Source organism: Ochotona princeps, chromosome 3, assembly GCF_030435755.1.
Source record: "Ochotona princeps isolate mOchPri1 chromosome 3, mOchPri1.hap1, whole genome shotgun sequence".
NCBI lineage: Eukaryota > Metazoa > Chordata > Mammalia > Lagomorpha > Ochotonidae > Ochotona > Ochotona princeps.
In genome coordinates, this window is record NC_080834.1 from 90925752 (window position 1) to 90951265 (window position 25514).

General features: G+C 48.7%; 2 protein-coding genes across 2 annotated transcripts in view; one reads left to right on the forward strand and one right to left on the reverse strand.

The window, feature by feature from the left end:
• Positions 1-5131: 5131 nt before the first annotated feature.
• On the forward strand, positions 5132-17107 carry SLC51A (solute carrier family 51 subunit alpha). Its single transcript, XM_004577826.2, has 9 exons — positions 5132-5414; positions 5967-6061; positions 12000-12154; positions 12538-12611; positions 12962-13120; positions 13574-13685; positions 13896-14042; positions 16154-16259; positions 16745-17107. Exons 1-9 carry the CDS (start codon positions 5377-5379, stop codon positions 16879-16881), a joined length of 1023 nt encoding a protein of 340 aa, XP_004577883.1. The 5' UTR covers positions 5132-5376; the 3' UTR covers positions 16882-17107.
• Positions 17108-18769: 1662 nt separating this feature from the next.
• The window catches only part of PCYT1A (phosphate cytidylyltransferase 1A, choline), a 48670-nt gene continuing 41925 nt past the window's right edge, over positions 18770-25514 (reverse strand). Inside the window, exons 8-9 of the mRNA XM_004577825.3 lie at positions 22277-22465; positions 18770-21416 (exon numbers count right to left, since the gene is read on the reverse strand). Coding sequence (XP_004577882.1) covers positions 21210-21416; positions 22277-22465 — 396 coding nt within the window. The 3' untranslated portion in view covers positions 18770-21209. The remainder of the gene's footprint in view (positions 21417-22276; positions 22466-25514) is intronic.

Below are 25514 nucleotides of genomic sequence, written 5' to 3' on the forward strand. Positions count from 1 at the left end.
GTTCTTGTCTGCCCAGCACCAGGAGGGCTCCCTAGTCAAAAACACTGCATAGTAGAAACTCAGGAGAAATTTTACTTATTGCACAGCTGCCAAATCCTTCATCTGGGAGAGGAGGGCGAGGCAAAAGGAAGGAGACAAGGCGACAGAATGAACTGAGCCCTCTTCCCACACAGGCCCCACTCAGAATGCAAGCTGTGGCCTCAGCTCTTTTCTAAGCTGCCTGCCCAGCCTGGCATGTGCACTCTGTCTATGGCGCTGTGACCCTGCTTGGCACAGACTGGATGGCTGAGCACTCACTCTCAGATGCTGCCAGGAAGGGCGCCCATCTGTTCTTGCGGTTGCCCTGCCCCACTGAACTTTGCCACCTGATTTACCACTCCTCTCTGGGTCACGCCTCAGTACTCCCTTGTGCGAAGACATGAACTTCCGTTCCCGCCACCTCTCCTAACATCAGCACAAGTTTGAAGCAGGCCCTAGGGTCAGGTGCACATTTCTTCAAAGAAGATAGGACAGGAAAAGGTATCACAGCCTCCGTCATTAGAAAAACACAAATTAGAACCAACATGAGATACCGCCTCCCAAATAGTAGGATGGATAGAATAGACACAGCAAAATAAATTGCTCCTGGGAACGTAAAATGGTTCTGAAAAACAGCTGGAGGGCTGAGCGCGGTGGCCTAGCGGCTAAAGTCCTCGCCTTGAACGCCCCGGGATCCCATAAGGGCGCAGGTTCTAATCCCAGCAGCCCCACTTCCCATCCAGCTCCCTGCTTGTGGCCTGGGAAAGCAGTCGAGGATGGCCCAAAGCCTTGAGACTCTGCACCCCGTGTGGGAGATCCGGATGAAACTGCTGGCTCCTAGCTTTTGATTGGCTCAGCACTGACAGTTGCTGCTACTTGGGGAATGAATCAATGGACAGAAGATCTTCCTCTCTGTCTCTCCTCCTCTCTGTATGTTGGACTTTCCAATAAAAATAAAATAAATCTTAATTTAAAAAAACTGTGATTGAAACGACTTTGAAAGTGATAAAACCTCAAATGTTTTTTGATATTTCAAAAACAATCCCGAGACATTATAAGGGGGTGGGGAACCTTTTTTCTGCCAAGGGCCATTTGGATGTTTACAGTATCACCTGCAGGTCATAGAACATGAGCAAGTTAGAGATCAGCCTGCTGTACAAGATTTATTGGATTCATATCCCTCCTGTGGCGGCCTGGGCAGCCCTGAGATGAAGTATTAGGTGTCATATGATGCCATTGGATCATTTTGTGGAAAGACTTAGCCGCTGAAACCAGAAACGAAGTGTAATTCTTTCTTCTAAATCGGGATCTGAGCAGTTCAGAGCTGCAGAGACCCAGCGGTCGCCCAGCTCCTCTCTGCCACGCCTCTGTCTTGGCCCAGGGCAACACCTGCCAGGGCAGCCTTCCTCCTTACTATTGCTGCCTTCTTTGGCCAGCGTCCCTGCGTCCCTGCGAGGAGGGACGGTCCCCTGGGGCATCACCACCTTCCAGCTCCAGTCACGCGAGTGCCCGCCCACAGAGGGCCCCACCCACCGAACGTTCCTTCTCCCACTTGTGCCCCTCCCCTACTTCCTCAGGGTTCCGGAATCGCCTCTCTGCAACATAATCTGCTCCCTGGGGAAGTCTAGAGTTCAGCGCCCAGGGCCATTAAACCCAATGCCTCTCACTGGGCTAGAGAGGAATGACCCAGGGGACGTTCTGCACCAGTGCTTGGAGGAGGCTGAGTCAGCCTGTGCCTGCCAGGGAGGGGCTGGGCTATTGACCCTCTGGGGAGCGGTGCCCCTGCCTTCCTCCTCCTGCCCTTACCTCCGCCTGAGGGGCCATCAACCCCCCACCACTCTCCTCGCATCTGGCCCCTAGAGGACTCCGCTGGATCCTTAAAGGACACTGGAGCAGGAGGTGGGAGTTCTGTTGGCCCTGGAACTGTCTCCTCTGCTTGCATCCACTCCTCAGTCCCAGAGGGTCCCCCTTAGGGGCTGGGGTCTCACCATCTCAAGTCTTCACTCGAATCTACCACAGCCCTGTCTCAAGTCCCTGAGTCTCTCTATATATTCCCACAACTCTCTAACTAGTTTCGTAACCATCTAGGCTCCATTTTCCTTATCTGTGAAAATGGAGTACAGAGAGCCCTTCACTTGAGAGCGGTTGTGATTTTAAATGAGATAAGGAACAGCTTGCACTTCGTTTGGTGTTTGTGCACAAAGGCATTCACTGCTGCCCTGGCTTGGATTTTCCCATCTCAGTGTTAGAAAGACAAATTCCGACAAGCATATGGCATGTGTCCGCCTCCCCGCCTGGAATTTGCGGATGCTGTAGTACAAGATACTGTTTGTCCGGCCAGTGCAATGACTCAGTGGCTAAATCCTCACCTTGAACGTGCCAGAATCCCACATGGGCACTGGTTCATGTCCCGGCTGCTCCACTTCCTATCCAGCTCCCTGCTTGTGGCCTGGGAAAGCAGTGGAGGACGGCTCAAAGACTTGGGACCCTGCTGCATGCGTGTAGGAGACCCCAAAGGAAGCTTCTGGCTTTAGCTTTGGCCATTGTGAACCTTTGGGCAATGAATTTGAGGGCAGAAGATCTCTCTCTCTCTCTTTCTGTCTCTTCTATGTCACTCTTTCAAATAAAAGTAAAAAATCTTTCAAAACTACATTTGGTTGGGCTTGGCACAGTAGCTTTTTAAGTAAAATAAATAGTTCTTGATTTTCTTTTTCATTTCTTCAGTGACACATTAGTCATTTAGTAGCATGTCATTTAACTTCATGGCATTGTAAATTTCTATTTTTCTTCCTGTTGTTGATTTTGTATTGTGGTTTTTCATATAAGGGGATGTTTAGTAATTGTGTAATGGAGACTGCCATATCTAGATGTGAGGATACAATGCAGTATGCATGTCTACTTCCAGACAAAGATGGACTCCCAATGAAACTGTTTACCATATCTTTTTTTTAGAGGATGTATTTATTTTTATTGGAAAGGCAGATATATAGAGAGGAGGAGATACAGAGAGGAAGATCTTCCAACCGATGATTCACTCCCTAAGTGAGCGCAATGGCTGGAGCTAAGCCAATCCAAAGCCATGAGCCAGGAACTTCCTCCAGCTCTCCCACGCGGGTGCAGGGTCCCAAGGCTTTGGGCCATGCTCAACTGCTTTCCCAGACCACAAGCAGGGAGCTGGATGGGAAGTGGGGCCGCCTAGATTAGAACTGGCAACCATACGGGTTCCCGGGAGTGCAAGGCGAGGACTTTAACTACTATACTATCATGCTGTTTGCTGTATCTTGACAATAGGATGCTGGACTCTCTGCCATTGTCCATGCCTGCAATGATGGACATAAGACTGTGTAGGAAGAACTATACTATAGTAATGATATAGGGGAATTCAGTGAAGGGGGAGGGAATTGGGAAGGGGATAAGAGAAATCCTAGGGCCTATGGAACTGTATCATATAATGATAATAATAAAAAGAAGTTTTAAAGTGATTAAAATAAATAAATAAATATTTTTAAAAGAAGAAGAAGGCCTGGTGCAGTAGCCTAGTGGCTAAAGTCCTCACCTTGTATGCACCAGGATCCCATATGGATGCCAACCGGTTCATGTCCCGGTGGTCCTGTATCCCACCCAGCCACTTGCCTGTGGGCTGGGAAAGCAGTCAAGGATGGTTCAAATCCTTGGGACTCTGCACCCACGTGGGAGACCTGGAAGAAGATCCCAGCTCCTGGCTTTGGATTGGCCCGGCTCCGGCCATTGCAGCCACTTGGAGTGTGAATCAACAGACAGATCTTCCTCTCTATCTCGCCTCCTCTCTGTAAATTTGCCTTTCCAATAAAAAAGGAAATAAAATAAATCTTTGTAAAAATTCTCTCTGGTTGGAGAGAGAGAGGGAGAGAGAGAGAAAAAAGAGAAAATACCAGCCAATAAGATAGTTTGTAATCATCTAATTGGGCAATTTTCCAAACCCTGTCAAAATGTCCAGAAGGTTTACCCGGTAGCTCTGACTCTTAAATACAGCCTCCACTAGGCTGTGAATTCAGACCTAGCTATGGGCTGGGTAAATCCTCATGAAGACATGCATGACAGGCACTGCAAGATAGCCACCAGCTGTGACACTTGGCGTCACCCATCAGAGTATTAGTTGGATCTCAACTGCTCCACTTTTAAAAATATTTATTTATTTTTATTGGAAAGGCAGATACACAGAGAGGAGGAGAGACAGAGAGGAAGATCTTCTGTCTGATGGTTCACTCCCCAAGCGGCTGCAATGGCTGGAGCTGAGCCAATCTGAAGCCAGGAGCCTCTTCCGGGTCTCGCACATGCAGGTGTAGGGTTCTAAAGCTTTGGGCCATCCTTGATTGCTTTCCCAGGCCACAAGCAGGGAGCTGGATGGGAAGCAGAGCCACTGGGATTATAACTGGCGCCCATATGAGACCTCAGCGCATTCAAGGCAAGGACTTCAACTGCTACGCTATTGCACTGGGCCCAACTGCTCCACTTTCAGCCCAGCTTCCTGCTAACGTGCCTGGAAAAGCAGCTCATGTGTTTGAGCCCTGAATGGTGGTTCCTGGTTGCTGGTTTCAGCCTGCCCAGCCCCAGTTATTATGGTCATTTAGGGAATGAATTGGCAGCAGGAAGATCTTCATCTCTAACGGTGTGTGTATATGTCACAGTGCATTCCAAACAAATACCTAAGAACTATTTTTTAAAAAAATATTATGATGGGCTTAGGCTTGGGAACCCACGTGGTTTTGCAGTCTTCCATTCCCCTTTTCCAGCCAGTCTTTCATCCCCCATACAAGCCAAACGTAGCAGCCCAGGCCAGAGCATCAGCCCTGATGCCCCCACCTGCAGGGGCCCAGAGTCTAGGGGCTGTTGACCAGGGGACACGGCAGGGAAGAGCCAGGACTCGGTTCCCACCCTGGCTCCAGATGGGCAGACTTCTGTCTTGGCTCCATCCAGGCCTAGAAGGCTCCTTAAGCATGGGGTGTTGAGGATGAAGGCAAGTTAGGGGCAGCGATAGTAAAGGACATTTGTCTGGAAGAGCTGGGAGGAGCCACACCTGTGGGCAGGGAGCGGTCAGGAGCCCGGGAAGTGAGCCAGCCCAGAAGGTCAAATTCCTCTGGGGTGAAGTGTGAGATAGAAGGTTGGCAAGAGAGGTCCGAGCAGCTACTAGAGAGCCAGACGGAGGGAGACCAGCTGTTGTACCTGAGCTCAGCTCCGGAACTTCTCCCTGGAAGAGGTCGGCAGGCAGTCAGGCAGTGCAGAGGGGCTGGGCAGGACGCTCCCTCTCAGCCTTCACCTGCCCGGCCAACTGCTTGCCTTCACCCTTTGGTGCCAGCTGGGAGAGCCAGAACAGAGAAGATGGAGCTGGGCAGGACTCACATAAAGCTTGACCCCAGGTAAGTGATGACAGCAGGCCCTGGGCCAGGAGCCGTTGCTAAGCAACAGTGATCCCTACTTACTGCACCTGCCTGGCTCTCCCTTCCTCTCTCCAGGAGCCCTTTGGCTCCCAGCAGCCAGAATGGGACAGGGACTGAAGAGGGCTGGTGGTTCCTCTAGACCCTCAGACGTGCTATGTGCCAGATGTATCAGGGTCTGGACTTTGGTTCTGAACCTGGGGCTGTGGAAGGCATGCCCAGAGGGAATGTATAGAGACCCTGGCCACTGGGGAGCCATCCCTGGGGCCAGGGGCATATTTCTTCCTCTGCTTGATACTTGAGCTGCCACCTAGACAGCAGCAGGGACAATTGGCTGGGAGCTGTTTGGACACACCCCTGGCCAGTGGACCGGGTGCCTTACCACACTAGCCTGGAGCCCTGAGGGGGAAATGAAAGACCTCTCTGCATCCAGGAGTGTTGCCCAAATGGTAATTAACTACGGTCCAACCTACTGCCGCCACCAACTGCCTCGAAGTCCTCCAGTGTTCTGATCGTGCACTGGTATCTCCCCAGGTACACGGCGGAGCTCGTGGAGGTGTTAAAGACCAACTACAGCATCTCTTCTGCCTGCTTCTCTTACCCTCCCTCAGCTGCCCAGCTCCTAAGAGGTAAGCAGCAGGGTCCACTCCCCAGAACGACCCACAAGGAGATGCACAGCCCAAGGGGGCAGCCGGGGCGGCCAGGGAACCTGGTGTCAATATCTGGGAGGAGCCAGTGGGCCCACGGCAGGGGGCCGCTAGCATGCTAGGGGCTGCCAATTGTGAGCAGTGGGCTGTAAGCCTGGGAGAGCACCGCAGTGTTGGCCCCACAAGATCCTGTTCTGACCTGGTTTTGAACGTCAAAGGTATTGGCTGTGAGACTAACCTAGTCCCTGGACACTCGAACCACTGCGGGTCAGATGCCCATTGTCTTCCGGCCAGTAGGACTCACACGTGTTGTTTATTTTGTTTTCGGGCTGCACAAGGACCTGCCTCAGATGCTGACCAGGGATCTGCATCTCAGTGGTACACTCCTCCCCAGCCCTGCCACACGTGGTCCCCTCCTGGGACAGTCCCAGTGTGAGCGGCAGGACGCCATCAGCACACTAGGCATGTTAGGAGGCAGGTGTGGGTCTGTCTTGCCTGCTGACAGCTGCAGGTGCTCTGAATTACAGTGACTGCCACATGCTGATGTGTCACTTCTGCCCATCAGTGGCAGTAGGGGCTGCTGCCTTGTAGGTGGCAGCCCAGGAGCGCTCAACCCAGGGAACATCTGGAGACAGCCATAGTTGCACCAGTGGTGGCTGCTAACTTCCTCCAGGACCCAGGGCAACTCCTCTCGCTTCCCAGCCATGACCCAGGCCAGTTCCACACTGCTCAGGTAGAGAAGCCTGACCATACAATATCAAAGTGGCCCTTGTGTTGTTTTGTTCTGTACAGAGTACACACATAGAAACCTCAGAGACTCTCAGAGAGTGTGATGGCCCTGCCAGTGAAGCCCGCTGCTGTGTTACAGCTAGAATGGGTGGGATTTTGGGAGAGTGCAGCAGGCAGTACACACTCCTGGGTCAGGGATAATGGTAAAAGAATCCAATGAAGCCCCCAGGCGCTGGGCAGCTGGCTCTGGTTGGATTCAGAGTTAAGAGTCTGGGACACTAGGGAGGGCTGGACTGGTGAGGTAGGGTCTGATGAATGTTGGGCCCCAGAGCTGTGCTTTATCCTGCAGACAGAAAGGGGTGCAACAGCCATGAGGGCTCCAACATGGGGAGGAGCCAGCTAAAAGGAGGCTGCGGGACCATTGATCAGTAATCAGAATGGGCTGCCCGGACAAGCAAGAGGCTATTCCCCAGACCCTGCAGGGCTGAGGCGACCAAGGGAAGAAACAATTAGAAACCACACAGGCAACCCAGAGAGCAGGCAGTGCAGTGTGTCCACACAGTCAGGGCAGGTTCTGGGCAAGGGTGATGATGACACAGCCAGGACTAGAAGAACCAGGAAGTCTCCATCTATGGAGGATAGATGGCAGAAGTCCTTCCTGTTTCCTTTATGAATCCTTTTGCTCTTAAAGAAGATGCTACTTAAGAAAGCATTGTTCTGGAAGAAAAACAGAATCTTTTACTCATCCATTTTTGAGATGGCTAGAATGTAATTGAGATTATACTCCATCCAGGAGTTTTAAAAATGGACTGGGAAAAAAAAGTGCATACAGATACATAGAGAGGCCAAGAAAACCCAAGACAGCTTTGAAAGGGAGGAAGGATTCCCTAGCTGAGATTAAGGCTTCTGCGAAGGCAGTGGGAAGGTGAGCACTGAGGCGTGGATGGCAAGGCCCTGGTGGAAGGAACATAGAACAGTGGGAGGGCTCGGAACCCAAGTGTTCCTACTGGAGGACTGGACCTGCAGAAGGATGCTCCCCACGCTGGCGGAGAAGGATGGACTCTCCCCGAGGTGGGCTACAGGTTAAGCCACTGCTTGGGACACCAGCATACTAGATCAGAGTGCTAGTATGAATTCTGGCTTCTCTAGTTCCGGTCAAGCTTCCTGTTAATGTGCCTAGGAGGGAGAAGGGGACAGCCCAGGAACCTGAGTCGATCCCACCAACATGGGTGACCACACGATGTTCCTATTTTCTGGCTCTGGCTTGGCGCAGACTTGGATGTTGGGGTCCTCATGGGAGGGAGCCAGGGGATGGAAGATCTCTCTCTCTGTTTCTTTCTCTGTCACTCCACCTTTGAAATTAATAAATTTAAAAAAAAGAAAGCTGTGGAACAATTGCCTTTCCCAGTAGCAAATAAATATACGCAAAAATAGCTCCAAAATAGCTCTAACCCAGACAGATTAAATATCTCAATACAAAAGGCAAATATTTTCACAAAAGAAAATACGGAAGGATTTCTGTGTGATTGGGAACAGAGAAAATTTCTTAAAACACAAGAAATCACAAATGATCATGAAGGTTGATCACACAGAGTAAAAGTCTTTTGTATAAACTGAAAGTACTGGGGGCCATATTTTGACATAGTCAGTTAAGCCTCTGCCTGCAGTACCAGCATCCCATATGGGCACTGGTTCAAGTCCTGGCTGCTCCACTTCTGATCCAACTCCCTCCTAATGTAACTGGAAAAGCAGTAGAGCATGAACCAAGTGTTTGGGACCATGTACCCATATAGGAGGCTTGAAAGAAGTTTCTGGCTTCTCATTTTGGACTGGCCCAGCTCTGGCCAATGCAGTCTTTTGGGGAATGAATCAGCGGGTAGAATACCTCTCTTTCAATCTGTAACTCTACCTTTCAAATAAATAAAATAAATCTTTTTTAAAAAAACTAAACTAGGAGTAGTACAAACAAAGTTAAAAGCCAAGCCACAGAATAAGAGATGTTTTCAGATCTCTAGCCAACAAAGGATTAGTAATCAGTACAAGAAAAATTGACCGATAAACATTGAATAAAATCCATGAGCAGAGAATTCGTGGATGGGAAACTCCAAATAGTAACTACAAAAAAAAAAAAAGTTTGCCTTCACTAGTAATCAGGAAACTATGAACTTAATAATATTAGTTGCTAAATAATTATATTTGCAGTGGTTAGACAATCATTTCCCAAAGTGTTATTAAACCAAAACTCTTGAGACCAAGGGATCTCTGAAACAAAAACATTTATTGAGGAAAACACAAACAAAAAGAAAAAACCAGAACTGGGACAAGTTAAGGCTGGGTAGGAGCTGGGGAAATGTCTGCTACAGCCAGGTTGAGAATGGCATAGTCTAAGATTGCAGAAAGAGGAGAGGGTATCAGGTGCAATGGGCTGAGCTGCTACTCAGGACACCTCCATTCCACCCTGGAGGGACAGACTGTGCTCAGGGACAAGCTGTACTGATGATGGCTCAGGTACGTGGGGCTCCGCACCTGAGCAGGATACCTGGGTTGAGTTCCTGGATCCTGCGCGTGGCTTGGCTCAGCACTGGCTACTGGAAGCATTTAGGGAAGTGAACCAGTGAGTGGGAGATTCTCTCTTTCTCTGTTACTGTTTCTGTGTGTCTGACTTTCAAATTTTTGAAGATTTATTTATTTTTATTGGAAAGTCAGATTTATGGAGAGAAGAGACAGAGAGAAAGATCCTTCATGTGCTGGATCACTCCCCAAGTGGCTACAACGGTAAGCCAGGAGTCAAGAGCTTCCTCCAGGTCTCTCATGTAGGCACAAGGTCCCAAGGCTTTGGACCATCCTCTACTGCTTTTCCAGGCCATAAGCAGGGAGTGGATGGGAAGTAGAGCAGCCAGGACACAAACCAGTGCCCATATGGGATCCAGGAGCATGCAAGGCGAGGACTTCATTCACTAGACTACTGTTACGGGTCCTGATTTTCAAATTTCAAAAGCATATTCTTAATTCAGAGAAAGGAAGTGAAAGTTATTTGGGTAGATCCTACACTGGCAGAAGATTTGGATGCCTGTACAGTACAGAGCGAGGGAAGCATGGGGTGGGACAGTCTGTGAGGTGGACCTGTTGGTTGGGATCATGAGCAGGAAGCAGTGGTGTCTGTGTGGAATCATGGTGGGAATGACATTGGGTTGAAGCCATCTCAGAATGTCACTTGTATCCATGTCTTCCTGGAAATATTAGAAGGGATGGTCCCCAGGAGGCATGCTGATAACAGTTCTGTGAAAATTTGTCATATAAGTTACATTCCACGGCCTAACTTCTGGAAATGAGCAGTGCAGACGAACGAGTAAATTGAAAACTCCCCGTGTGCTTTGCAGGAAGGAACCATGTTCAACTTTAACGCACAGTCGGAAATCCTTCAGCCATGGATGCTTTTGACCCGTAGTAACTGCTGGGGGAAACTGGGTTAGACCATGTCAGTAAAGGAGGGGCGGCCATTCAGGAGCAGGAAGGAGAGAGGCCATATCAGGCCATGAAGCTTCTCTCCTTTCTACTAAGAGTTTGTGCTGTGGGCGTGGTTACAAAGGCCTGGAGTTGCTGCGACAATCAAGCACCGAGAGCAGCAGTTACATGAAATACAGAGGTACTTTCCCTGTGATAGGGCACGCCCCATCGCCTCTCCCTGGGTCAGGACACCAGCGTGTGGTCAGAGATAAAGCACCTGCCCCAGAGAAGGACGACAGCAGCAAAGAAATAGGAGAGTGCCTTAAAACAAGAGTAGCCAGGATCCACGCTGCCGCTCTCATTGGTTACAAATGGTCCCGGCTGCGGCTTCCGACCCACCAGGGATGACTGAGCAGCAGATATGTCAGGTCTTCCTCGTTCAGCGGCTGCATCTGAGTTGCCCTCTCACCCCTTGAGGTTTCCTCTGCCTGCTCTCCCCAGCACCCTAGGCCGGTGCCCTGCGCCCTGACAGCCTTCTCCCCTGTGCTCTCCCTTGTCTAAGCAGCGGCAGGTGCCAAGGGGGGCATGTGCCAACTAGAGAAGAGACTCAGAGGGCACAGGGCCTGTCTCTGAGCACACAGAACTCTATTGAGAACCAGCTGTTGTTGCCTTAGTGAGTCATGTGTACAAGTGCGGGTGACTCCATTCATCTTTTCTGTTAGCAGTGGGGGAGGTTAGGTTCACAGCGAGCTGCACTCCAACCGTGGTCAATGAACTTGTACAGAATGCAGTTGATGGGGCCCACCCCAGATCAATGGCTGCTTTTATTAGCAGCTCCCCAGAGGATTCTAACCAACACTAAAGCTGGGCCAGGTGCAGCCTTTATTTACACCTGTTTCTCTTTGCGGGTGCCCAGTTTCACTCATGGTTCGATTTGGGTGAAATCATAGGTGAGTAAGTACTAAGGCATGTCAGTCATCACACTCTGTTTGGATCACAGTCGTCCGTGTCTGCTCAGGTAGCATCCAGCATGGGAGGTAGCAAAGTGGATAGGCCCTGCTGGGGGCCTCCTGAACCAAACTTTGGCCAATGATATAAAAACTTGTGGGCCCGGCGGTGTGGCCTAGCGGCTAAAGTCCTCACCTTGAACGCCCCAGGATCCCATATGGGCGCCGGTTCTAATCCCGGCAGCTCCACTTCCCATCCAGCTCCCTGCTTGTGGCCTGGGAAAGCAGTGGAGGACGGCCCAAGGCATTGGGACCCTGCACCCGTGTGGGAGACCTGGAAGAGGTTCCAGGTTCCCGGCTTCGGATCGGCGCGCATCGACCCGTTGCGGCTAACTTGGGGAGTGAATCATCGGACGGAAGATCTTCCTCTCTGTCTCTCCTCCTCTCTGTATATCTGGCTTTGTAATAAAATGAATAAATCTTTAAAAACAAACAAGCAAACAAACAAACAAAAAACTTGTTTGAGTGTCTACACCCCTGGTGCAGGAAGATCTTGCCACCCCTGGGGAGCAGCCGATTTGGCTCTGATCCACAAAGCAGAAGGAATATTTATTAGTCACACATTGGAACCTCTTTAGTCTAAAATCAACAGTCATTCTTCTACAAGGTTGGGAACCCAAACCAGAACATTCTAGATTAAGCAGTTTAGGTCCAGGTGAGGAGGGCCACATCTTCCCATTTCAGTCCCAGGCTTCGGCTCACTGGAACCTGTCTCCTCTTCCTCTTCCTCTCTCTAGCCTTGGGCCCTGTAGAAATCACCATCTCGTGTGCCCTGACCTGTCTTGCCCTGGTCTCGATCATCATCTACTTGGAAGATGCCATCTACATATACAAGAACACCAGCTGTCCCATCAAGAGGAAGACCCTGCTCTGGGCGAGCTCTGCCCCAACGGTGAGCGCCCTGCTTGGGCTTTATAATCTCATGGTTCTTGGAAGTAGGACCCTTGCCTGGAAGGCCAATAGGCACAAGGGGTGGGGGAGGTGGTAAGACTTAGAAAGGTTGGAGCACTTGCTCTGCCCATTCCTGCTCCCCTCGCCCCAGCCTGCCCCTCCACACCCACTACCCCAGCCTGCAGGCAGCAGGGCTATCCTCTTCGCTTTTGGCCTGTTTAACTCACTCCCAGAGCCACCACAGAAATCCTGGGTTAGCTTGATGTAACTGGTGATTTTTCCGGCTGGTGACCGTTAGCGAATGGGGCCTCAAGTGGACAGGTTTTGCTTCCTGGAGCCATTACCACGAAAGGCCCAAGCTTACTTCCCACTTCCGGTGAGCAGGTGGTGTCTGTGTTCTGCTCCTTCGGTCTCTGGATACCTCGTTCCCTCACGCTTGTGGAACTGATAACAACCTCGTGAGTGTTTTCCCTTCCCCACATCCCCAACTCTGGGCTGGGCACTCCTCCTAGGCCCCTTCCCTCCCCACTCCCAGGGGAGGAAACTTGGAGAAACCACCCTTCAATCCCAGGTGATGGAGAATCCAGCATGTTTTCCAACATGCTAAGCTGGAGCTCCTATTCAGGCAATGCCATGGACACATTCCTCAGTCACCTCTTGGTCCCCACAGGCCCACAACTCCCTTCACCCTGGCCCTTGAATCACGCCTAGGGGATGCCCAGCCTCTATCCTTCTGCCCTCAGTAAGCTCCATTTCTCCCCACAGCCTTTGTCGTCGGTGGTAAAGGTACGTCCTGCTTCCTCTCCAGGTTTTACTCCGTGTACTTCTACCTGCTGATGATGGTCATGGTGGAAGGATTTGGTGGGAAGGAGGCCGTGCTGAGGGCCCTGAAGGACACACCAATGATGATCCACACGGGCCCCTGCTGCTGCTGCTGCCTCTGCTGCCCCCGCTTTGCGCTCACCAGGTAGGATAAGAGGACTGAGTGAGCCATTTGCAGCTCATGGGCTTTGCTGTGAGGCTTTTGAAATTGGTTTTGAACAGAACAAAGTCAGTAAACAAGCAGGCGTGCAGCCTGCAGCCGGGACCTACACAGGGGCACCCAACCCCAGGGAGAGGGGCACAGAGGCAGGGGTACTCCCAAGTTTCCAGCTCACAGCATAGCTCTACTGCAAACTATTCACACAGAGGAGGCTGGCTTTGGGCCACTGATTCCTCCCTTTTGGCTAATATGGCTGAGGTCAACATGCTGGTAGCTCGTTTTCAAAAGGCATTGGCTGTGGAGGTGAGTGGGCAGCAGTTCAGCCTAGAAGCTCAGAGAGGGGGTGGGCATGGTTGGGGATTATCTTTTTTTTTTTGCGGGGCGGAAGGTGGTTTATGGATCCAAGTTCCTAATCCTCTCTACACGCCCCACCCTCAGGAATAAGCTGAAGCTGCTGATGTTCGGTCCATTCCAGTATGCTTTCTTAAAGATCTCGCTGGGTCTCGCGGGCCTGTTTCTCATCCCTGATGGCATCTTTGACCCCTCAGACGTAAGCAAGGGTCTCTGAGACACAGAAGAAAACAGCTGGAACCCAAACTCTGGACCCAAACCCCAGGGGCAAGGTGGCTGGGGAGACACGAGATGGGGCTAGGCCAAGGCTTGGGGGCTTTTTCTTTTCCAATCACCCTTTGGTGCCAGAGTAGAAGGGAAAGAAGAGAAGGACTGGCTCTCCTCATGCTACTTTCCGGCCTCCCCCCAGATTTCTGAGAGGAGTGCAGCTCTGTGGATCAACGTTTTCCTTGGTGTGTCCACTCTGTTGGCACTCTGGGCCCTGGGCATTGTCTTCCGTCAGGCCAGACTACACCTTCGTGAGCAGAACATGGGAGCCAAGTTTGCTCTGTTCCAGGTAACTACATACTGGGAGATAACAGAACTGTGAATGACTTGGGTGAGGTGAGACTAATACAGGTAAAAATGAAAGTTTACTCACTAGCCCAAGTTTCTTAAGAGGTTTACAAAGAAAATGCTTTCAGCTCTTTGCCTTTCTGGTGTCTGCCAGCTATACTTCATTGCAGCTGCATCCCTCATTTCTGTCTTCATCATCATGTGGCCTCCTCTCCTATTTTATTGATTGATTTGAAAGTCATTAGTTACAGAGATAGGAGAGAGAGGGATCTTCCATCTTCTGGCTCACTCCCCAGATGGTTGCAAAGGCCAAGGCTTTGCCAGGCTTAATCCATGAGCCAGGAGCTTCTTCTGGGTCTCCCATGTGGGTGACAGAAGCCCAAATACTAGGACCATTTTCAGTTGTTTTTCCCAGGCTATTAGCAAGGAGCTGGATTAGAAGTGGAGCAACCAGAACATGAGCCCACACCTATATGGACACCCATGTCACAGGTGGTGTTGTTACCCACTATGCCACAAGACTAGCCCCTCCTTGCCTATTTGTACATTAGTCATATTGGATTATGATTTCATCTCATGAGTGTCAGCTGCAATGAGCCTGTGTCTACATCAGGTCACATTCTGAGATACGGGGTCAGCACTCCACCGTATCTATTCCATGTATTATCTTACTATCTACTTTCCAGAGTCCCATAATCCACGAGCTCTAGCAGAAGCAGCAGTTGGCAGCTACCAGTCACCACCTACACCCTGTGCCAGGCATTGTTCATAGAAAACACATCTTCACAACACTCCTAGTAGGCTTTACTATTCCTATTTTACAAAGGATGAAATGGAGATCCAGAGAAGCTATGAGGCTTGCTCAGTGGCACTTGGGGGATGGGGCCATCATCGAAACCCAGGTCTAACCCTCAAACCAACATTCCTTCATTGACCCTTCATCTTCAAACTTCTAGAAATTCTCTCAGAGGCACATTTGGTTATCTTTGATATTTTGCATTCTCTGCACCCAAAGGTGACATATCTACCAAATGCAATGACTACAAACCCAGTCTTATTTTCCTTCTCTCTCCTTGGATTCTGTCTCGTTGCTGGACCCTTCTACTCCCAAAGCATGACATGAGCTTCATAGTCCAAGAGGGATTTCACATACATTCTCATTAGATCTGAGCACTTGCCTCCTAAATGGGAACCTCCAGGCCCATCTCCAGATACTTCTCCTCTTTCTCCTCTGTCTCTGCCATCACCTTTTTGGCATTCTCCATTTTTTCTTAGTCTTCAACTTCTTTTATTGTGGGAGAATTCACAATGTAAGATTTACCTTCTTCGTGATTATTTAAATGTATACTCACGCCATCCATCTCTGCCATTTTTCCAGCTTCCCCAAATGCCATTCTGTACTCTTTAAACACGAAGTCCTCCGTGTTCCCTCCCTCAGTCATGGCGTAAAGTTTCCAAATGGCATTTTTTTAGAAATATTTATTTATGAGGGATTAAGGGAGGGAAAGGGGGAGAGAGGGAGGTGGGGTAGAGGGGGAAGGAAGTGTTTTCATCCACTGATTTGCCCCAATGCCTGCAAGGACTAGGGCTGGGCCGGAGATGCAGCCAGGTGCTGAGAACTCAATCCAGGAACCCTATTACTTGAATTATCATCCTTTGTGCGTGAGTTAGGAATCAGAGGTGGGACTTCATCCCACACACTCCAAGGTGGGCCACAGGTATCTTACACACTAGGTTAAAGACCTACTCCTCAGAGGTCATTTTAATGGTTAACTGTGCATTATTCTAGGAATAAGGATCTCAGGTGTTTGGATTAGACTGAATTACTCTTCTGCGATTATCTGCTTTTTTCATCTATTAAGCATTTACTAATAGCCATGCCTCAGAGATGGAAATCAAAATAAACCTCAACAAAAATATTGTGTTAGGTAGATTATCATTTGCATGAAGATGACAAATACCACATGTTTTTAATCCATTGCGAATCTTAACCCTGTGAACGTGCACACATAATGGAGGCCAAACCTGCCACAGAGGGAGGCCCAGCAGTGGGTCAGCTGGCCTCAAAACACGAAGGCGGGGCCTAACCTGCTTCTCTTTTCTGTTGCACAGTCTCTTCTTATCCTGAGTGCCCTTCAGCCCTCCATCTTCTCCGTCTTGGCCAACAGTGGGCAGATTGCTTGTTCACCTCCCTATTCTTCGAAAATCAGGTCTCAAGGTGAGTGCATAGGTGACATGGGAGAGGGTCAGGGAAGAGGACCTTGGAAAAGAGGTTAGACCAGTCTCACTTGTGCTTAGGACATCCCTGAGAAATCTATGCTGAAGCTTTAATGAGAATATGACCTCTGATCAGAGAACTACAATCCCTGAGCTTGAGACCAGCCACAATACCAACCAGGAAACCGCAGGTCCATCTTCAGCTCCTGGAGAATGGAAGTGGCTGGAAAGTGGAAGGTCATGCTGATTAAACCCTCCTAAGAAATAGGTTTTCAAGCCCACTTCAAGAGCTCTACAAAGAGAGCCAAGTCCCAGTGCTGGCTCTACCATCACTCTGCTCTCACAGTATGACCATTTGGTAGTTCTAGGTTCTGGTTTGTGATACATTGGAGAAAACGGTTGTCTGACTGATACGGCAGGGCTGCTGGTGGGACACCATCTCTACAACTTACCATAACTTGCATTATATTTCATTCCACATTCTAGTGATGAATTGCCACCTCCTCATCTTAGAGAGTTTTCTGATAACTGTGTTGACACGGATGTACTACCGCAGGAAAGACCACAAGGTTGGGTATGAAACTTTCACTTCTCCAGAACTGGACTTGGACCTCAAAGCCTGAGGTAGATGGCTTGAACAATGGAAAAGAAACTGTACTCATTAGTAGAGTATAAGATTTCTTCACTACTCAACAGGAGAGGACTCCTGTCACCCACCCATGCAAGCTGGTAGATTGTATATTTGACTTTAGGAGATGAAGGTATATTATGCAACAGTTTGAAAATGTCTGAATATTGCTCAGGGAAAAAATTTTTTTTAACAATAAAGAGGACGAATTCTGAAACTCTGTAATGGAGCGCATAGCCTCTGTGGGTGCCTCTATTGGCCCTTTATAAGCTTGAATACTGAATGGTTTCCCAAAGCAGACCAAAGGGGGGAGAGAGCCTGCTATACAAACAGGAGTTGTGCTTGACCAAACAAACCCACACCAGTTCAAAGTTTTAAAGAAATCAGGGAGATCTGGAACTTTCCTTTGTGTGTCAATACCTTTTCTTTTTGTGTGTGTGTGTATGTTTGTCTTTCTGCCACGCTGTAAAAGCAATCACTCAATAAGATGACCCATGAAGACAGTTTTGAAGACAGGAGTTAGGATGCAAAAGCAAAGGAATTGAGAGCATAAGTAAAAATCCCCAATACATAAAATGTGTATACATCCGTATACTAAGTCAAAAACACGGGAAATGGAACATTAGGTAAACCCACATTTGCCTTTATTTGGCTAAATGACAAAAGCCAAAATAACTGAACAAATGAATAATTCTCAGACAGGAAAATGATACACTGATTTCCAATTGAGGAAACTTCCCTGCAGACTCACACTGGTGATGGGTAAACACTCATGCCAAGGCCAGCAGTTTTCTACAAGACTGTTTTTTTCCTTTTTGGGATCCCTAACACAAAACAGCCAACCCATCACGTTTCTGTGCTCCAATCAGCACCTCCCTAAGAAGGGTAAAGGCTCATCCAAACCTAAAGGCACACAGCCGAGTCATCCTAATGTCCCGCCTGGCGCTTTTGTTTCCTACCTTAATCCGTGTTCTAACTTAAACCTTTGGCAAACTGAATGATCTCATTTATTTCTAAGAAAATGAACATTTAGTAGTATAATCCCAGGAACACGTTCTACTACTTCATTTGGAAAAATAGAAGCTAGGACTCACTCTTTTGTGCTCCATGACAATCTATTTTATAAGAAAACATAAGACCAATTATTGCTGTGACTTTAAAAAATATAACTTTTAGAAATACTTATATTGATGAGCTTAAAAATACCATTATTTAAAAAACACAGTCAAGGGAGCATTTGTCTACCTATTGGTTCACCTTCTGGTGAGATGACATAAAATACTGGAACTCTGGTTTTTAAGGAATTAAAGAGCAGCACAACAGACTGTTCTGGAAAGATTTTTAGACGAGATTTGAAACAGGATTCAAAAGGCAATGCCTTCCAGGAGATAAACTGCTCACAAAAAAACAAAGCCATGGGCAGAACCATTGAACAGGGTCTAGCTAGAGACTGATGAGTGGTGGGGGCCACAGATAAGCTGAGTCTCACTAGGTGCTTAACCACATCCAGCTTCTGATCCGAGCCTCTGCGAGTCACAATCTTGGCCCCAGCTATCAGCAGCAGCTGCTGCAGCACTACAAACAATCCATTTCTGTTCCTATGAAGTTTCCACTTGGGTTCTCAGCGCCCTGAGCCTAGTGTATGTGAAAAGGGCAAGTTTCCTGCCGGCCCACCTCAAGGGAGCAGCTGAAGGGGCACCTCCTCAGAAGCTGTGGGGCCTCTGTCTTGGACCTCCTTCTCTGTCACAGATGGAGGCTGCAAGGCCAAGAAACTTCTATAGGCTCTCCTGTCTCTCCTGACTGCTTTCTTCTCTGGGATTCATTGAACTGGCTTCCATGGTCTCAAACATGAATATCTGGAGAATTACAGATCACAGGCATGGTCATGGTGCATAGACTTCAAACTTCATTTAATTAGGCACAAATGATCAAATAGCGCATCAGTCCAATGACTTTCTCCACCTGCCCACCCTTGTCCAACTCTTAGGATCACATTTACCTCTAAAGGATTGAACACATCACATTATAAAAGATTTTTGTTTTCAGTCAAAATTATTTGAAAATACACCAGTGTTGGTAGACTGAGGCAGTAAGGGCTTACCAGAATGGGCGAAGGAGCCTTCCAAGACCATGAGCATCAGCTGACCCTAATCCCAGCAATCTCTCAGACCTGGTCAGCACAGAGGTGCCAGTCCAAGTGGAGAGCAGACCAAGCGTGGCCTGCTGGGAGTTGAGAGGAAGGGCGCAAAGCTCTAGGATCCAGGCAATACATTTGAGAGGCATCTCCCTTCCCAGCCAAACACACCTGAGCAATGTGTCCTCTCTGGGAAAACAGCAGGATAGGCTCAGTGACAACCTGGCTACCTTTCTAGACTGCAGAGAATAAATTAGATAGAAACAGGTAGGGAAGATGGAAGCTGAAAACCTAAATCTAAGACCAGATGAAGCTGCACCATGTGGGAAATATCAATCACAACTGTTTCAAAGAAAGGATTCCAAATTTGGCAATGAAAACAGCACTGCATGAGCAGGGTTAGAAATGTCATTTTCATGGGCCATAGGGACAAGAGGTTCCCGTCCCCTCCTTGGTTCCTCTCTTCGGCTTCCCTGGCAACAAGGAGCTGAGCTGCAATGAGGGAGAAGCTGAGGTTACCCTGGAGTGCTGGCAGGCAGAATGGCAGCTGCTGGGGCTCAGATAGAAGAGCAGCTTTTCCTAGGGTTCAGAAGGGACCATGAGATGAGATGGTCACAGCTCTAGCACAGGAGCAAGAAAAATGCAATTTTCTTTGCTGAAAACACCAAAACTCCCCACTGATAAGGGATGTTTATGAATGAAAAGGGGTGAGACCTGGATCTAAACCACTGTCCCCTTAATCCAGTTACAGGATTACTGACAGATGGTAGTATACTAGTCATGTAACTGACGAGATATGATGCTGGACAGCAAATGCTAAGTATCAGTACTCTTCGATTTGCAATTCAAGTGCTAAATCCTCTTGGGCAACCTAACAAGGGAGGTGGGGCTATAACCAACAGGCACAACTGGGAAGGAGGGAGAGTGTCTGCCTGCCTGCTATTCTCCTGTAACGTGAGCCCATGCTTTGTGGCTTGCGGGAGGAGAGCTGGGCAGAAGTCCTTGACAGTTACAGCTTGTAAAGAAACACTCCAAGGTTTATGGTTCTACTTAAAGAACCTTCTTAAGAGGGTCAAGGTCAACATAAAGCTGTTGAAAGAAAGAAGCATCTTTATGCTTCTTTATGCGTTAGCCTCTTGTTGTGTGCAAATCTCTCTAAATACTTAATATGGCCATGAGCAACACAAATGAACAGATCAAGTCCAAACTGTAAAGTATACTCTCTGTAAAGAGCTGACAACACCAATAAAATAGGAGCAGCAGGGCCAGGGACTTCCTTCCAGGAGGAAATGAATCTAAACTGACTTGATATGGGCTTGAGCACTGTCCCCTCCTTTCCTCAATCACAGTAGACCCTCAAAGTGTTCCTTTCTTTAAAGGTAGATTGCAGGAAAGAGCTCCCAAATAATTGGGCAACAGAATGTTCTGAGAAGATGAACACAGCAGAGAGCAGCTGATGATGCCGTGTGGTCTGGTTCCATCCCCATCAGTGTCTTCATGGACCCCATTGGGTCCAACAAGAAACTCCTCAGGGAGTAAGAGAATTCGGCTCTGATCTCCTTCCTATAGCCACGCTGGGACCTGTGCCAGTGCATGTTTGGGTGATATGAGACTGTAGCTCAGTTTTCAGTTGTTTCTCTTCTTTTTTTTAAAAGGAAACCAAAAATAAGGTATTTCCCCCCAAATCACCCACCATTAGCATGGCTCATGGTCTGAAAGGCTTAGCGCGAGCCGCTTTGCTTCAAAGGGCAAATTCTACAGTGTGTCAGGAAGAAAAGGCCTCTGGGTAGTATACCACTTTCTTCTTCTGCCCACTCCTCAGGGGCAAAAAATTAGTTCTACTTATTATATTTGAAAGACTAATCTTTTTAAAAAAATTAATAAAAATGACAATTTCCCTGTCAAGATCACATGAACATAAACAGTAAAGCAAAGTCCTTAGGGAGGGTATATGGATGTAGAAGAGGCTTCTAAGGTACAGCCAACCTCCTTCTTGGGGTGGGTGACAGATGCCTCCTGGAAGATAGGCTGCTTTGCTTCCCCCATTCCCAGGTCCTCTTTCTGCCCCAACTGTCTTTTCTTTGCAGCTGTCCTTAGGTTTAGTGTTGGTATCACAATGTGGGATTGAACAGAGAGCCTCTGAAGGTGATGGGACAGAGAGGAGAGGAGAGGTAAGCAGGAATAAAAACTTAGTCTTCTTCATCCTCACTGATATCATAGGCTGCAGCCTTGTGCCTGGAGAGATTTGCCGGCGAGGAAGTCGGAGAAGTCTTCCCAGAGAAGGGCCATCGGAAAGAGGGCGAGGGGGAGCGTTCCCGGGTTGGGCTGCTGCTGGGGCTCTGCCGGGGACTGATAGCCTGCAGCATCCGGCCCTTCCCTTCTTTCAGCATATGTTTCTGGGGAGATCAAAAGCAACAGTTAGGAGACACCTCTGAACCATCTTCCTCACCCCTGGAGTATCATTTAGGTTATCATGAGTCTCCCCTCTCAATGTGAAAGGTGAGGAAACAAAGCAGGGCAGGGACAGAGCTAGAATTCTATGCAATTCCCTCCATGGAGTGATCTACATAGGCTATTTATTTATGAGTTTTTTCCAACTTGCTTATTCACAGTTATCAAATCCTTGATTGCTAAGTCAAAGGAATTAGTTGTGGTCCAAATTCCTGCTAAACACAAAAGAACTCATGCAGATAAAGATAAACCCTTTACAACCCAGTGGTAAAGTTCTCTAAACTCCACCTTCTTTCTAAGTAAACTATTTTAGTATTGAAACACCCCCAACAGAACCATCCTGATAGCTAAGAGTCCACTTGCCGATTTTTCAAAATTGGTTTGAAAAGACTGCCACTCTTCAAGATGAGAATGATCATCTTTTCCTAGGGATCCTGCAGTGGCTCTACCTGGTGGGACAATTTACTTTGTCCTGTTCTTTATTCGTTCCTTTCTATTTAAAAGTATAATGTAGAAGTAAGCTGGTCAAGGCTACTCATTCATCTTGTCAACAGATTTCCAGGTTGACAGGGAGCGGACAAAAAAAAAATACTTAGGATCATGTGTTGCCTCTTTCTAGAAAGGTTATAAGGAACTTCCTGAGGAGAGCTGAAACTTAGTTTTCCCTAGACAAAGGGAACTGACAAGGTAACTTCTGAATGTCAATATCCCTTTCTGCTGAAGGATTTAGTAATTCCTCTCACAGCACTGAACTTGTCCAGATTCTCCTAAAATCTCATACTCTGCCTTATGGAAAAGGACATACCAGGGCTCCTTCTGGACCAAACATTTCCAGGAAGCTTCCAATGAATTCTCGGGACTTCTCTTCCCATTTTTGAATGAGGTCAATGCTTTTCTCCTCCACCTTCTGAACAAATTCTTTTGACTTTTCTTCCACGTCTTTCACCTTCTTCTTTACTTTATCAACGCGCTCTTGCAAGTGGTACTTTTTCTCCTAGGTAAAGAAATAGGGCTTTGAGAAATAACTTTTCCAACCAAAAGAGAAAGGAAAAAAGGTTCAAGCATTCTACTGATGTTCTTCTCAGACTTGACTCTGGCTGTACTTTAGTCTACTGCACACTTCTTTAGCAGAATGATAAGATATGCTCTGGTCAGTGATTTTATACAAAAAGTATAATCATTTTAATGCTGTGTATACTTGGGACTAAATTAAATGTACAGGGTAGGCTTACTCATGGATAGATATATAGGAAACAAAGTCAAAGTGTAGGTGAGGGATGAATTCTGTTTGATTCCCAGCAATGGGGTCACGGGACTTGCTTGCAAGTATGGGGACTGAGATCTGAGGGTTTGGAGGGGAGAGTCCATAAGTTCTACTTGGGCCAGACTGATTCACCAATCCACATGGGAATCCCGAGATGGGTTGTTAGTGTAGGAGCACCACTGACTGCCACACACCATTCCACACAAAGCTATGGATGGGGGCCTGTCTGGCAAGGCTAGGTACCAGTACCTGACTGAGTGGCGGAACAAGGGATGGGTCACACATGGCAGGGTCAAGACGCTAACCAACACATGATAGAACCAGATCCAGGGGTAGATTCTCTGGGGGAAGTGTGGGCCCAACCCTGTGGAAATGTAAGTCCCGGTGGTTAGCTCGTGAGCAGGGGTGTTGATGGGCTGAGCTAGGTGTGACCATGGAACCTGCCATCACTCACGGGTAAAGGAACCCACAACAGTCTGGGCAGGTCAAAGCAGCAGCACCCGAATGTGCATCCTAAAACAGGATGTGAGGTGGGCCAAGCTGCAACTGGAAGGAGGCGGACTGGGCAGGGCCAAGCAAACCTCAACTCACAAGAAAGAACAGAAATCAGGATGGAGCATAGATCATGCCACGCTAGGCTCTTACACTGACTGGTCTGCATGAAACAGGGATACTAGGTCACAGCATCAAAGGCTAAGGCCAAGACAGGTGAGGGGCTATGCCAAGCTGGGTCAGAGTAACCACTGGCATACGTGCAATCTATGGCTGGGAATAGGCCCGGTTGGGAAGCTAAGAAGATACCCTAACTGGGTTGGGGTTCCCACTGGTGAGTGCGGGGGCTGGAATCGGGGCTGAGTTCTGGTCTGGACATGGCTGAAGTCTCCCTTGGCACAAGTGTAGACTGGGACTGGACATACCAGGCCGGGCTAGACTCCAGCACCAACCGGTGCTCTGGAGGACCAGGGTAGATGTAGGATGGACTAGGCTAGGTCTCTGCCCCTACTAAACCATGTGTGAGCTGTGTCTGGGTATGCATGAGCCTTGGCTTAGCTGAAACATCCAACAGTAAGAACCAGAAGGGGTTCAAGGCCAGTCAGGAAAAGCCACTATTCCTGCTAAAACAGGAGGTAGACTAAGTAGAGCTGGCTCACGGACCTACTGGTATGCGCGAGATCTGGCTTTGAGAGGTTCTGATGGAGGAGCCTGGGCAACTCCTCTGGCAGGACACAGTCCCTGCAGGTGAGTGCAAGAACCAAGATATGGAGCAGCCCAGACCAGGCCAGGGAAAGGTGCCCACCAGCATACATTTGGCATAGGTCGGGGGCAGACCAGGTTGAACAAGTTTACATCAACCGCTAGCGCGTCTGAGCACCTGAACAGAGTGTGGGTCGGGCCAGGTATGGCCGCAATACATACCAGTGCACATTACAGCTGAGACTGGATGCCTGCTGGCTGGGCTAGGTCATAACCCTCACCAGCTGGAACTGGGGGTAGGCCGGGCCAGGCCAGTCTACATCACCCACTGGCAAATGCCAAGGTGAGGTAGGCCATACCAGACTGGGCTGCAGTGCCCAAGCAGCACATGTGAGAACCAGGGAGGGAGGGGGCAAAGCCAGTAGGAGGAATGTGGAGGGCTCCTCTGCTGGACAGCCACTCCCATTGGAGAGTGTGAGCTGGGATGGGGGCAGACCAGACCAGACCAGGCAGGGCTACAACACCTGTGGGCCTCATGTGGACTAGATCAGGGAAAAGCAAGGCTGGGCTGATTGTTCCTCCTGGTGCAAGCATAAATCAGAGTGGGTGAGGACTGGTTGGGCTTTGCCACAGCATCAGCTGGCAGAAGCTGGCACTGGGGGTTAATTCTGTCAAGTTAAACCACAGAACCACCTGAGGAGTGCGTAATGCAGGAGTGGTAGTGGCTTAGGAGGGAAATAATGGGCACCTCCTTCTTAGATTACCACTCCCACTGGCGAGCATGAGCACCAGGACTGGGACAGGGATGCCTAGACAGAACAGCACCCGCCAGTATGTGTGTGGGCTGGATAATAGGATTTGTTGGATTGCACTAGGCTTCAATGTCCATTGACATGTACAAGAGCTAAATGGGATGCGGGATAGACTGAACAGGTCTGTGGTACATACTGGCAAGCATGGGAACCAGGGTAAGGGGCAGGCCTGCTGGGGGTTATAGGGAGTCGCCCCAACTAGGCTGCAACTCCCACTGATTTGCATGAGGGCCGAATATGAAGTGGGCAGGATCGAACTGGACTACAACACCCATTGGTTTGTGTGGAAGACAGCTCTGGAAACAGAACTGACCCAGCAATTGCAACCACCAGCATGTGCATAAGCTGATTGGGGTGATGGACTGTGTCCGACCCTGTACTGGCAAGTACACACGAGAATCAGCTATGGGATCAGCTCAGATGAAGTTTCTCTGGGGATCTCTCCAACTAAACTGCTGATCTCAGAACCCCAACCATGAAGAGACTGTGTCAGCCAGTGGATTCTGAATAGATTTCATCGTGCTTGGAGTGGCGAGAATTGCAGCAATTCAGAGCTATTGAACTATCAAAACTGCATGAGCAGGACCCTCGGAGCGTGCCCCACATTGGGGACCTGGGATGAGTGGGAGGCTGGGTGGGGCTTTTCTCTTTGTTTCTCCACTGACCCCAGATACAGGGGGAAAATGATGATATTAGTGTGGAAACAATGGTCTTACCCACTTTCCTGTAATCCTTGACCCTTTGTGCCCTAATCAACTATGTAAAGATTATCA